Raw genomic sequence first — 13949 nt, 5'->3', positions numbered from 1 at the left:
AACGGCTTTTAAAGACCTCCAGGGATGGCGACTCCACCGCTTCCCTGGGCAGCCCCTTCCAACGCCTCACAACCCTTTCAGGGAGCAGGAACAGCCCCTGCCGCCTAGCAGCCCTCCCGTGGCCCTCGTGTTCCAGATGGCTGCGTGCCTGTTCTCAGCGCTTACACAGAGTCTCCTCAGGGAGCTGACCCGTCCACAACGCAACGCGGAAGGGGATTAATTTGGGCAGTTCCTGAGCTATCAGCAGGCTCCTGAGAACCTCGCTCAGGGCTCCGAGTCCCGGGCGGGGCGGGGCGGAGGCGGAGCGGGGGGAGCCGGAAGGGGCGGGCGGTCGGAAGCGGCCGGGAGCGGCGGGTGCGGGTGCGGGATGGGGGAGGCGATCGCGCTGGGCGCGCCGGTGCCGGTGGAGCAGGCGGTGCTGGAGACGTTCTTCTCGCACCTCGGCATCTTCTCCTACGACAAGGCCAAGGACAACGTGGAGAAGGAGCGCGAGGGCAACAAGAGCGCGGGCGGCAGCTGGCTGGCCCTGCTGGCGGCGCTGGCGCACCTGGCGGCCGCCGAGAAGGCGTACCACAGCATGGCCTTCCTCGGGCAGAAGCTAGGTACCGCCCGCCGGGGGGGGCACGCACCGGGGCTGGCGAGCGGGGCGCGGCCGGGCGGCCTGGGCTCCTGCCCGGCCCCAAAGCCTCGCGTCAGAGCGGCTCAGGGCGGCGGGCCGCCTCCTGGAGGCCCCCGGGGCTGCGGATTGCCTCCCGCCAGCTCTTCCTGGGGGTGACGACCCGCAGAGGCCTGGGACGTTCGGCCGCGGTCTCGGTTTTGTCAGCCCTCAGTCCGTCGGCACTAAAGGCCGGAGGTCCCTCGAGCGGCGGGGGAGAGGAGCCCGCCCGTCCGTAAAATCCGGCCTCGGTGTTCGCGTCGAAGGGGTGGCCGATTGGACCTGTTTTAGGAGGACCTTACAGGCAAAAAAATCCGTAAAGCTGGCTTTAAAAAGCGAATTTGGTGCTAGCAGAAGGAAAAAATTGTCAAAATGACAGGCAAAGTTGTACTTGTTTCCAGACTTACCAGACAACGGCAATAGGTGATGGCTCCTCTGCCACGACTTGGGGGCAGGTCGTGGCTTGGAAAGCTAGCTCTTTATCCACCGTAACCAATCCTGTGCTTTTATGCCTCAAATTGCTAAGGTTACTTTTGAACAGTATGTGTGAAAAGAACTGCGCGCCGTTATAAAAACCACGAGCAGTCTGAAAGTGGAACCAGAATTTGGACTCTCCTCCTAAAAGTTCTGCAGGCTCAGCGCTTGTGGTCCTTGCTCTGCTGCAGCTCGCGACAGCTACAGCAGCACCTTTGCACGGGCTTTTGGTAGCATCAAAGTTTGTCCCTGCCCGTGGCAAGGGGCTTGGAGCTGGATGGTCTTTAAGGTTCCTTCCACCCACGGAAAGGTCCCAGAGAAAGCGTTTTATGATGGCCACTTTTAATTATTTTTTTTTTAATTTTTTAAAGCATTGAGCAGGTAGAAAGAAGCCCTGACCTTTTCTTCTCGGTTTTAGTTATGCATTAACCTGTGCTGTGGTCCTGCTGAGATAAGCTGTGTTTGTTTTGCCTGTGAATTCTGGCTTATATTAGGTGGTTGAGGGACTGGAAACGTTTGGTTTTGTAAGTCTGAGTGTTTGACGTTTCAAGTGGTATTGTTAGGGGAACTCTCTTCAAGAGATCTAGAGTTATGAACAGCAGTGGAGCCTATTAAAATTTCACGATGACTTGATTCTTCTGACTTGCACAGATAACACCATTTCCAGGTTATGTAGCATAGTAGCAAAATTACCTAACCCCTTGTTGTCAAAAAGGTCACGCTGTAGTTAAGGCCAATGTGAAGGGGTTAAAGAAATTTTGCAGCAGTCGCTGGCTGCTGAAATATGAATAAGGACAAGCGTGACCTGTATCAAATTAGGTAGAGTGCTTCTGAGTTTCTGCTACATGCAGCTCAGTCATTCGCAAAACAATACACTGAAATTTATTTCTCGATGAAAAATGGTGTGATCGAATAACGCTTGGGAACACCTGGGGAGAAAAAAAAGCACGGTTTTATTTTTTCCAGTACTGCTGTCTATCTCTGCTGTCCCTGGATTTTGGTAATACCTCCATATTTATCTGAACAGGTGGTCAGTCATTCTTCAGCCGAAAGGACTCCATCCGAACCATCTACACATCCCTGCACAATGAGCTGAAGAAGGTGGTGGCGACGGGTCGCAATGCACTAGGAGGAACAGCTCCTCACTTGGAAGAGCTGCTTTCTCACCTGTCTGAACAGCTCTGTTTTTTTGTTCAGGCTCGGATGGAAATTGCTGACTTCTATGAAAAAATGTACACGCTCAGCACCCAAAAGTTCATTAACTCTGAGGAACTGGTAAACATTTTGGAATCCATCTTAAAGAAATACAGCTCAAGGTCAGTGCTTGTTTGCTGGCACTAACTACTCAGCCATGTTTTGTAATAAATGATGTTGAGGTTCAAAGCAAGCCTGAAGATTTTGCTCTCCTTTCATTGCTGAGCAGCGTGGCCCCTTGCATGAATTCACACGTGACGTGAGCGTTGGGGAGTGGTGTCCAAACGTGAGCTGAGGGCTCCAAATAAGACAGTGAGACCTCCCTGATCCCCAATCTATGCAGCATGTTATAGAAACCATCTTTCTGATTCCTAATTCATGCTTAGCAGAGAGGGAGAATCATTTTCCTCATGGAAAAAGTACAAGAATTATTTCTTGTTTTTATTTATTAGGTGTGTGTGAAGGGGAAACAAGGCGTAATTTCATACAGACTTCAGTAAAATTAGTGTAGAAATATAACAGATATTTGTGTGCCAGTTTTAGTCTAGAATATGTCTGTTTAATTCTAAAAGCCATGTATTAGACTCCATATGCCTGTCTCTAGGAAAATTTCAAATTAATTTCACAGGTTATTTTTTTTTAATAGCTTTTTGGCCTAGATGGAAGGGTTTGATGGCCTTCTGTTATCCCTTCTCTTGAGCTATTGGAGCTAGCAGAAAGAGCACTTCTGAGTTTTTGGTCCCTGCTTTCGTGGTTTCTTGAAGTTAAGATCTAATACTTCCTTTTACAAGAACCCCAGGATGTCTTTAAATCACTGGGATGAGTAAATCTAAAATGATCTAAATGAGTAAATGAGTAGATCTAAAATGTGATCCTTGCAAGTGATTCAGTTTAAAAAGAGCAGTCTTGAATGACCTGACAACAGACAAAAAGGCCAATTCTTGATTTTAAAAGTAAAACAAGGTAGCTGTGGTTGGAAAATAGTTTCCAAATGTAGCTGGATCCTTTTAAATCTTTGTTAGTGAAATAATATCTAAGAGGATGTTTCAGGGGAATGTTCTGAGGTTTTATTTTTACAGCTAGGATTTTTAAAGCAAGTGTAAAAAAATAACTTGGTGCTGTTTTCTGACATTCAAAATCTAAGCACTGCAGCTGACTCCCTTTTAGGAATAATTTAAGGAAATTGTAGTGTAGTTTTGCTATTTGAAAGTCAGAACTAGTCTGTCATTTTACTAGTCATTTCTGGTGATTCTCAGCTTGTAAACCTTCACAATATCAGAGCAGTTAGTCCAAGGAAAAATGAAACTACAGTTTTTTTTCCTTGGTATGATAGTCAGTAGTAGATTAAAGGAAGGCATGTTTGTTGCACAGTTGCTTTATGATGTACGCTGGCCATTATCATTTGTTCTGCCCGCCAAATGTTTTTTTTTTTTTTTTTGCTCTTAGCACACGTTCAAAATTTGGGACCAGGTTCATTGGTAAATACAGTCAATTGTGATTCTATTGACTAATTTCCCATCACATTTTTATTGTGAATTGAAAAGAATAAAACTCAATTTGGTTTCCTCACAGCTTTTCTACATAAACATTGAATTTATAATGTAAGATAACTTTTTGTTTTAACTTAATATCTTAGCACTATTCTATGACTATCAAGACATATTGCCACTAGGAGGGATTTTAAATTGGAAGAAAAATTAAAAAAATCTTAATTCTTACTTAAAAAATTCTTAGATCTGAATTTAAAGAGGAATGGCACTATGGTAGCTTGTGGATCAAGATATACAGTGCCTTTTCTTGGACTGGTCAAAGAGGATTCCCTTGCTTTGATAAATGCCTGATGGGTGTTTTTGTTAAATATGAAGTGCTGTATGTTCATTAAAATGTTTGTCCTAATTACGATAAAAGAGGAATTTTTAAACTTACAAGGTGATTTTTTTTGTTTTACACTGTAGCCTCCTTTGTGTGGTGTTCTGTATATGAATTGACAACTATTTGCTGGTAATTTCACTGCTGCGTACAGCAGTTCTCATGTCTTGAATAACATTGTGTTTTCTAGATTTCATCATCCAATCCTCAGTCCTCTTGAAAGCAGTTTCCAGCTGGAAGTAGATGTGCTTGCACATCTCTTAAAGGCTCAGGCTCAGATCTCAGAGTGGAAGTTCCTTCCATCCCTGGTCAACTTGCACAGCGCTCACACGAAACTACAGACGTGGGGCCAAATTTTTGAGAAACAGCGAGAGACCAAGAAGCATCTGTTTGGAGGGCAGTCTCAAAAAGCAGTACAACCTCCACACCTCTTCCTCTGGCTGATGAAACTCAAAAACATTCTCCTTGCCAAGTTTAGCTTTTACTTTCATGAGGCCCTTAGTCGACAAACAACAGCATCTGAAATGAAAACTTTGACTGCAAAAACAAATCCTGATTACTTTGGGAAAATTTCCAGTTTCATTCGGAAATATGATGCTGTCAATGTTTCCTTGATTTTTGACAATCGTGGATCGGAAAGTTTTCAGGGACACGGTTATCATCACCCCCATTCTTACAGGGAAGCCCCTAAAGGAGTGGATCAGTACCCCGCAGTGGTGTCTCTGCCCAGCGACAGGCCTGTTATGCACTGGCCCAATGTAATCATGATTATGACTGACAGAACCTCTGACCTCAACAGCTTGGAGAAGGTTGTTCACTTCTACGATGACAAAGTCCAAAGCACATACTTTCTGACTCGCCCTGAACCTCATTTTACCATCGTAGTTATTTTTGAGTCTAAGAAGTCAGAAAGGGATTCTCATTTTATTTCTTTTCTCAATGAAATTTCGCATTCCCTGAAGAACTCCAAAGCTTTTGCAAGCTTGAAGCCTGGATCCAAAGGGTAAAATACATAATACAAGTTTTCAAGGCAGAATGCCAGCCTTGGGGAAAGCTGTAGGCTTCAAGACTTACATAAATTAATGTTTTCTCAGAGTCTAATTAAAAAGGAACCATTATTTTTAATTATATAAGTTCATTTTTTTTAAGCTAACAGACATTTAAAAAAAAGTATTTCTGGTTGTACTTAGTGGGACAACTTAACTGTGGGGTGCTAAATGGCCACAGCAAGTTTTTTTTTGTGTGTGTGGTTTTCAACTTGCAGAATGACTTATTTTTTCAGTCCACAGCTTTGTTGCCTGTATCACAGAGGAATATGTGCACTTTATTGTAATCTGATCTATAGAATTTATTGAAAATGCTATGAGGGTGGAAAATACTATCTTCAGAAAACCGTGTTGCCTGACAGGAATTATTTCTGGGAACTATACACTGATAGAAGGGAATATTAAAATGTGTGAACCTGCAAGAACACATTTTAAATAAAAATACATGCATCATAAAAATACTCTGAATTCTGAGTTTTCAAATGGCTTAAAATTGAGATCTTTGACATAAACCTTTAAAGAGCTGTCTCTGTTCTGAACAGATGTTTCAGAATGCACACTCGTGCAAATAAAGCTGAAGTATGGGTTGGAAGTAGACTATTCACTGGAGTGTTGTGACATTGTGTGTACAGTATCAGTCTTAATTCAGATTTAAACTCAAGGAGATAAGCTGAGGTTGAGCAGGTATTTTAGAAGGAACCATGAAGAAGTGCCATGGAAATAGCAGTGAAGCTATTTCAAGTTGTGCTTTGGTCTGGCTATGTTTAAAAAAAATGCAGTAGGAAATCTCTTTGTGAATGAGTTAATTTACAATTTGCTGTTAGGGTCAACCTAGATTTATTTTTAGATTTTTGTAAGCATATTTTTCTTTCTGCTTAATTTTAAATAATTTCATAATATGGCCAAATCACTGTTGGAATTTTTATTTAAATATATAGCCTGCGTAGTATGTTTACCTCATTCTGAAATGTCTCTTATACCACTTACTTCTAGCCTCCACATTTGGAAAAAAGTATTGTGAGAAACACTCTGTAGCCAATAACTTAGGCTCAGGCAAGGATCTCAGTGAAGTAGTAATTTATTCGCGATTGCAATGGCGGGCGTCCCACAAGCAGGAGTGCACCTACTGGTTCCAAAACACAGTTTATGTACTTCTTGATGACAGGACCCTCCCCTGTTTCCCCACTGAGTGGGTAATCACAATCTATCTGATGCTTCACAGACAATGCATGGCCTTCAGTTGCCAGCCTGTTAAATTTCAAATTTCTTTTGACTTTTTTACTGTTTGAAGTGGTAGTGTTTCTTCACTTATCTGACTTGACTTAACACCGTGATTTTCACCTAATTGTTCTAAGGAGTCTGGTTGTCTGCATTTTACAAGGTCGCCTGCTAAGTTTTCTTATCACTGCAAGCATATCTCAATACCCATTTACCCATACCTTTAAAAAATGTAACTCTGCAAAAACATCATTTTTATTCCCACAGTATGACATCTGGTTACCCTGTAAGTGCTGTGTTTATTTGGAGAATCAATAACCCTCATATTCTATTTGGAAATAATTTGACTGTACCTGTAGCTCTATGTTATGTGATTCTTCTGACGACGTGTGGTGATTTTACCCTGCTGGGCAGCTGAGAGCATAGCTGCTCTCTCACTCTCCTTCTGAGGAAGGGGAGAAAATATCGTGGAAAGGGCTCAAGGGTTGAGCTAAGGACAGGGAGACCACTCAATTATTGTCACAGGCAAAGTAGACTCAATATAGGGAGATTAATACAATTTATTATATACCATTAGCAGACTAGAGCAGTGAGACAAAAAGCAAACTAAAAACACCTTCCCCCTCTTCTCATTCCTCCCCCAAGTGGAGCAGGAGAATGGGGGCTGCGGTCAGTCCCTAATGCTTTGTCTCCACTGTTCCTTCAGGGTCACTCTCTGCTCCTGCTCCACATGGGGTCCCTCCCGTGGGATGCCGTCCTGCCCGAACTGAGCCTGCGGGGGCTGCCCAAAGACAATACGGATCCTTCAATGTGGGTCCATACCACGGGATCCATCCCCCAGGAGCAAACTGCCCCAGCACGGGTCCCCCACGGGTGGCAGTTCCCCCCCAGATCCCCCTGCTCCTGCGTGGGCTCCTCTCCACGGGCTGCAGCTCCGGCCCGGGGCCTGCTCCTGCAGGGGCTCTCCATGGGCCGCAGCCTCCTCCAGGCCACATCCACCTGCTCCACTGGGGGCTCCTCCACGGGCTGCAGCGTGGAGATCTGCTCCATGTGGGACCCATGGGCTGCAGGGGGACAGCCTGCTCCACCAGGGACCTCTCCATAGGCCACAGGGGAACTGCTGCTGCCTGCCTGGAGCACCTCCTGCCCTCCTGCTGCACTGACCTTGGGGCTACAGGGCTGAGGTGTTTTTTTTTTTTTTTTTTTTTTTTCCTTCAATCTGCTCTCCCAGAGGCCCACCTAGCGTTGCTGGGCAAAGTAGGCGGGCAGGGCTTTTTCCAGCATCGAGGCCACCGAGGGAGCCGCCAGGGCCCGGCTGCCCTCCCGAAGCAGGCTGATGAGGCGTGGGCGGAGCCAGCGGCGCCCCCTCCCCTGTTGCTGCCCTCTGGGGGCGGCAGAGCCACCGTGTGTGTGCGAGCAGGTGGATGGCCTGGTCAGCCTGGCTGCAGAGCTCAAGGAGGGCGTGGAGAGGTTGAGGGCCATCAGGGAGTGTGAGCGGGAGATAGACTGGTGGAGCGACTCCCTGCAGGGCCTGAAGGAAAGGCACCAGGGTGAAACACCCCAAACCGTGGTGGGCCCCCTGCCCTGTCGCTGTTGGGCAGAGGGAGGGTACCTAGGAGATGAGGAGGAATGGAACCAGGTCCCTGCTCGATGTCGCAGGCAACCCCCCCTCCCTACCGGCCTCCCCTTCCCAGGTGCCCTTACACAACAGGTTTGAGGCCTTGGCGCTTGAGAGACTGGTGGGTGAGGATGAGGTGAAAAGTCTACCCAGGAGGATGCCTGGGGCAAGGGTGGACTCCACGCCTCAGGACTGCGTCCACTAAGAAAGACAGAAGGGTGATCGTTGTGGGCGACTCCCTTCTCAGGGGAACAGAGGGCCCTATTTGTCGGCCTGACCCTACCCGTAGGGAAGTCTGCTGCCTCCCTGGGGCCAGGGTCAGGGATGTTGCCAGAAACCTTCCCAACCTGGTTCGCCTGTCTGATTACTATCCTCTATTGATAGTCCAGGCTGGCAGTGATGATATTGAAGAGAGAAGCCTGAAGGCTATCAAACGGGGCTTTAGAGGACTGGGACGATTAGTAGATGGATGGGGGAGTACAGGTCGTGCTTTCCTCCATCCCTACAGTGGCAGGGAGGGGTACAGAGAGGACACGGAAAGCCCACCTGATAAACACATGGCTCAGAGACTGGTGCCAACACAGATATTTTGTTTTTTATTTGACCATGGGGCGCTTTACAGAATAACAAAATTATCTAGGTTCTTCCCTCTGAAGCTCGCTTTCGTTACTGCAACGTTCTTTCTGGGTATTTCTGTGGCCCAGGCTCCTATAAAACAAACATGCAGCATTTTCTCTTCCTGCCCTTCCCCAGTCACTGCGGAACTGGCAAAGTCGGCAGTGATGAGATGATGCTGGAGCCAAGGAAGAGCCAATTCCAGAAAGCAAAGAGCAGATCTGAAGAGAGGAGGGAAGCCTGGAAAACTCTGGCTTCCACCCCGTGCAGCTCCTCCCCTGCATTTCGTTCCACATGTGCTGCTCCACCTTGCTATTCAATAAACTTCGCCATCTAGTCCATCATAGAAGGAGAGAATTATTGAGCATGAAAAAGACCGCGAGACCATCAAGTGCACTGGTCAACCTGACCTCCGAAACCCCATTGCCAGGGAAGTGGCTGCAATGTCTGCACAATGCACAGACCGTCACAGTTTTTAAGGACTGAAAAGCAACACGAGTTCCTAATGGCCAACCCAAACCTCCCCTGGCGCAACACCTCCTCACGTGCTATCCCTTCTCACCTGAGAGCACAGGCCGGCACCCACTTCCACGCGAAGACCCGGGCTGCCCTGCGCTCACCCTGTGCCTGACGCCCGCGAGGCCACCCTGCAGTGGAGGCACTGGGCAGGCACCCCCCGCCCCTGCAGGGCGGTGCCCCCCAGGCTGGACGCCCCTTGTGATGCCCTTTGTGACACCCTTTGTGACACCCTGCCCGTGGCCTGGCAGCAAAGCCTTGTGCTGCCTGCAGCCGGCGGCGCTCAGTGCTGTCGCCGCCACTGGGGAAGCGACAGCGCGTGCGTGGCCGGGAGCGTGGCTGCGGCCCTGCCCTCGCGTGGTGCCTCTGCCTCGCCGCGGGGCTCCCAGCCGTCTCAGCTCCCGTCTCCCTGCCCGGAGCCCGGCAGAGCCCGCCGGGCGCCTCTGGTGCCGTTGCCCTGAGGCGGGCCATGGCCTCATTCCCGCCGCAGCATGCAGAGGGTCTTGGGGCTCCTCAGGGGCCGTCGGGAGGCACCGTCGGTGCCTGTCGGCTCCAGGAGAGGCAGCCTGGTGGGCTGCACGGCGCGGCCGCCCGTGGCGACCTGGCCCTGCTGCAGCGGCGCCGGTGGCTGAGGAAGCTGTGCATCAACTGGCGGGATGCGGAGGGGCGGTAAGGGGCAGCCAGTGCCTGCAGCCAGGCCCTGGCCCTGCCTGGAAGCGCCCAGCCCAGGCGGAAGCGCTCTGGGCCCTGGGCCGGCCCGTCGTGGTCTCTCTGCCTTAACGTAGCATCTGGAATTTGCAGGACACCTCTGCATCTTGCGTGCGCCAACGGCCACGTGGATGTCGTTCAGTTTCTGGTTAGGAAGAAGTGCAAGCTGAACCCACGTGACAATTTGAAGAACACGCCCCTGATGAAGGTACGTGAAAACACGACGCCGTTGCTGTAGATGGGGCTTGTTGGCTCCGCTCTGAGGGCCGATGGCTTCCTGGCGGCATTCTTCACGTAGGCCCGCGCAGACACAGGGGCGCTGCAGTCAGCGCAGAATGGGCACGTGTTCCCTGACCTTTGGAGACCCTCTTGTTTTCCCGCGTTGGGAAGCTCTCTCTGACAGAGAGAAGCGTAGGCGTTGCAAGTCATTCCTTGCCTGTCTCTGGTTTCCAGGCGGTAGCATGCAAGCAAGAAGGCTGCGTGGCTGTTCTGCTAGAGCACGGCGCTGACCCAAACGTCACAGATCGTGGCGGCAACACTGCCCTTCACCTCGCTGTCCACACTGATAACGTGTTTGTAGCGGGGGTCTTACTGCAGCACAATGCCCAGGTTGATGCTCCGAATCAGGTAACCTGGTAGCTCGGGCAAGGCTGTCCTTCAAAAAAAAAAAAAGTGACTTCACTTTTCTCTCCTGTGCTAAGGTAGATTCTCTCTCCTTTCAGCTGGGATACACGCCGCTCGCTCTCGCAGTCTCCCAACGTTGCAAAGGGATGGCAGAGTTCCTTCTGGAAAAAGGAGCCGACGTGAATGCGCGAGATTGCTCTGAAAGGTGAAGGGTTTTTCAAAAGTTCGCCTGGGTTTCCTTAGCATTGCTCAAGTGAAATTGATCAGAGGCATAGGAACGACCTTTGCAAAAGAAGCCGGAGCCGCACCGGAGGAGTTCCTTCTGCATGCCTTGTGAAAGCAGATCTGCGCGTGGCTGCGGTCTTCCTGCAGGGGGTGTTTTCCACGCTGAGGGCTGCAGGAAAGCATTGTCTGCGGTGCCCCCCAGCACACAAGCACAGCCATTCTGAAACCTGCCCTTTGCTCAGCAGCATTGCTGTTAAGCAGGAGAGGGAGAACCTGCCTGGAGACCTCCTGAGGTCCCGTCCAACAGGAGTTCGCTCGTGCTTTGCCTTTGCTTTCGCTGTCCCTGTAGGAAAGGGGGGGAATGCGTTGCCTGGGAGGCAAATGGGGAGGGGACTAAAACAACGGCAACGCGATGTCTGCAGAAGCTGATGTCTTTTCCACCTGGTTTTGGATGCTACAGGACCGTTCTTATAATTGCTGCTGTTGTGGGGGATACGGACATCATGCGACTTCTTCTTCAGCGTGGTGCTGACCCTTCTCTGACGGACATCACCGGCATGACAGCCAGGGGTTACTTAGCAACTCTCCATAGCCAAGAGTAAGTGTTCTGCATCGTTCATTGCCAGGGGGTTGTCCAAATGTCCGTGCTGTCTTACGGACCGCTTGGTAGAGGCACCAAAGTTTAAGGAGGCGTTGAGACCTTTGTGTCAGCTGGGCTCAGCGGCATCTTCAGATGCATCTCCTTCCCGCATCCTTTTTCAATAGTAGCCTGGGTGTGCAGCAAATTTTTGTTTATTTATCTTCTAAGGTTTAGTTAAGAAGCAAACGTGCAAGTGGTCTCTTCCAGAGCCCCAAGTTACCCTCTGCCAGGCTGGTCAGAGGATAACAGCTGTCCAGCAGCGGGGAGTTACTCTATAGAGGGGAAGAGGCGTCTATAGACTGACTGAAGGTGCCTGTAGTGAATATGAAATCTGTAAGAGTAGCGCAAGCAGCAGTGTGTGTGTAACCCTTTATCAACTGGCTCTGAAGCTGTACAGGCTGGACAATGAACGGCTGCTGCTTTTCTAGTGAAGACTGTAGGCAAGGCTGTGGTTATTGTTATCCAAATGGATTCCCTTTCTTTCTGTCCGTAGTCTTACTGAGGAACGGGAGGAACCCGTGAGCTCTCAAACCACGGGAGAGTCTTCTGCACATGCTGCAAAAGGCACAACAGTACCCGACAGCTCCTGCCCGGTGACAACTGGTGGGTACCGATTAGGCACACTTGCACTGAGCGGAGTAGGCGGGATCCTTCAAAGTGGACGAGATGATGTGGGAAACCCACTCTGGCCTGTAGCAGAATAATAACCCATTTTTGGGATGCAGGGCTTGAGTGATGGGGAGAAGTAGAGTGAAGGAAACACTCGCCGTGACTGGTTTCTTACCTCCTTTGCAGGTGGTGTCCTAGCAGCAGCAGAAGCGGAGCAAGAGGAAGATGATGACTCTTGTGAATCCTTTTCAGCAAGTGGAATAGCGGAAGGTGGAGAGATGCAGATCCTGAAATCTGCCGAGAAGCCTGGAAAGATGGAGATGGACGCTCAGTTGGCTGAGAAGCTATCTGAAGGTTAAACCCCTCAGAGGGAAACGGTTGTCATGGGGTCAGAGCTGTGAGCTCCTAGCCCATTTTTCAGTGGCAACACCTAGGTGTCTGGCTTCTGGGAAGGTTTCGGGCAGCGCATCTCAGAGAAGGGCGATCTCTTCTGGCAGTGCTACGGAAAGAGCATTCTTTCTTGTCGATTTCCCGTCAGCACGAGGATGCTTTGCAGTGTTTCTACAGTGCCTCCTGGCCAGTGCAAAGTGACCCTAAACACCAGAGTCTGGAGATGGTGTCTATAGAGACCAGACGGTCCAAACTGTCCGCACGCCGCGACTCCTGCATGCCAGAGTCTCTTCCTGGATGCTACCCAGCCACCTTTGGGCACTGCTTAGAGCCACGTGCGCTGTCATGCTTAGGCACCTCCTGCTGGAAAGGAGGCAGCAAGAGGTGGTGATGCCAAGAGAATACCGTGCTGCGGCTGGGTGCGAAGGCACCCTGGGAAAACACTTCCTATCTGCACTTGTACCGTGGAGTTGAACCGCTATGCGTCATTTGATGCAGGCCTTGAGGGATGGGGAAAAGTAGAGAGAAAAGGACACTCAGAGCGCCTCGTTTCCGACTTCCTTTGCAGATACGTTGCTGCTATTATCAGCAGAGGAAGAGGAAGGTGGTGACTCTTGTTCTGATTCTGAGGTATGATTCTGAGAATGATGAAGCTGTGGCAGACGTTGCGCTTCTGCATCCCAAGTGCTGAAAGGCAGGGCGACGGCGCGTTATTTCTGGGCAACCTTTCCACACTGCCTGACTGTCTGTGTTCTTGCTCACTCAGGGGTCTGCAAAGGAGAAGGAAAACCTTCCAGAACAACAGGATGCTGAAACTCAAACAGATTTTCAGGACGATACACAGGTGACTGTGCTAAAGAGCGATGCAGATCAGTTGTGCAGATGCCTGCTGGTGGCGGGCACAATTTCTTAGGTTCAAATTCCAGCTGAAGACCGATCTACTGATAGAGTCGAATGAGTAAAAGCATATCTCGTCTTGTCATGTCCTTACTGATTTCTGCATTCTCATGTAACGCCATTTCTTCAGGATGTGGTCAGACAGCTGCCGCAGGAGCTTCCCGGTGCTCTTGAAGAGCAGCCCAAATCCAAAGCTCCTCTTGAAGACCCTATGCGCTGCCGCAGGTGCCTGAAGGGAGAGAAGAGGCGTTTGCGGAAGGAGTTGGACACGTTTAAAGCCAAGGTATGGAAAGGCTGTCTCTTACCACCTCTGCAGGGGCCCAGGCCTTTTTTGCGGCAAACCCAAGTGGGGATCTGCTCCTGTTGTGGGGGTTTTGTGTAACCCCGGCTGGTTCAGTGTGCGGCCAGCTGGGAGGGAACAGAACTGCTGCTTTGGGGTCTGCTTGTTTGTGCCTCCTGAAGTCAGAGCACGCAGCTGAGCTCAGGTTGTCTCAGTACCCTAGACAACTTGGCCACACGGTGGGATTCGGTGGCAGGGAAGTGACTCGCCCTCCTTATACGCCTGGCACCTATGGTTAGAGAGGTCAGGATCCATGAAGTCGCCTCGTCCCGACTTGCAGCACAATGTGCGTGTTCCTTTCAAAGAGCTGC

At 49.8% G+C, this 13949-nt stretch overlaps 3 protein-coding genes across 4 annotated transcripts; all 3 read left to right on the top strand.

Moving 5' to 3' along the window:
- Positions 1-311: 311 nt before the first annotated feature.
- Positions 312-5691, top strand: KICS2 (KICSTOR subunit 2). Of its 2 annotated transcripts, XM_040552369.1 has the most exons (4): positions 312-602; positions 2157-2230; positions 2309-2445; positions 4383-5691. In XM_040552369.1, exons 1-4 carry the CDS (start codon positions 368-370, stop codon positions 5197-5199), a joined length of 1263 nt encoding a protein of 420 aa, XP_040408303.1. In that variant the 5' UTR covers positions 312-367; the 3' UTR covers positions 5200-5691. The 2 variants fall into 2 exon arrangements, with proteins under 2 accessions (XP_040408303.1, XP_040408293.1); XM_040552359.1 differs by having other exon boundaries at positions 2157-2445.
- A 2674-nt stretch (positions 5692-8365) lies between these two features.
- Positions 8366-10531, top strand: LOC121063859 (ankyrin repeat domain-containing protein 7-like; the record flags this gene model as incomplete). The annotated part of the gene is made up of 3 exons (XM_040544768.1): positions 8366-9874; positions 10007-10121; positions 10367-10531. Coding segments are annotated over exons 1-3 (480 nt in total), but the record flags the coding sequence as incomplete, so codon positions are not given.
- Positions 10532-10535: 4 nt separating this feature from the next.
- On the top strand, positions 10536-12444 carry LOC121067609 (ankyrin repeat domain-containing protein 34C-like). The gene is made up of 4 exons (XM_040552346.1): positions 10536-10742; positions 11223-11360; positions 11896-12005; positions 12198-12444. The coding sequence occupies exons 1-4, from the start codon at positions 10684-10686 to the stop codon at positions 12368-12370; spliced, it is 480 nt and encodes a 159-aa protein (XP_040408280.1). The 5' UTR covers positions 10536-10683; the 3' UTR covers positions 12371-12444.
- The last annotated feature ends 1505 nt before the right edge of the window (positions 12445-13949 follow it).

The sequence above is a fragment of the Cygnus olor genome, chromosome 1 (genome assembly GCF_009769625.2).
Source record: "Cygnus olor isolate bCygOlo1 chromosome 1, bCygOlo1.pri.v2, whole genome shotgun sequence".
NCBI classification, from domain to species: Eukaryota; Metazoa; Chordata; class Aves; order Anseriformes; family Anatidae; genus Cygnus; species Cygnus olor.
The sequence above is the reverse complement of the archived record's forward strand: the minus strand, read 5'-3'. Positions and strand labels throughout refer to the sequence as shown.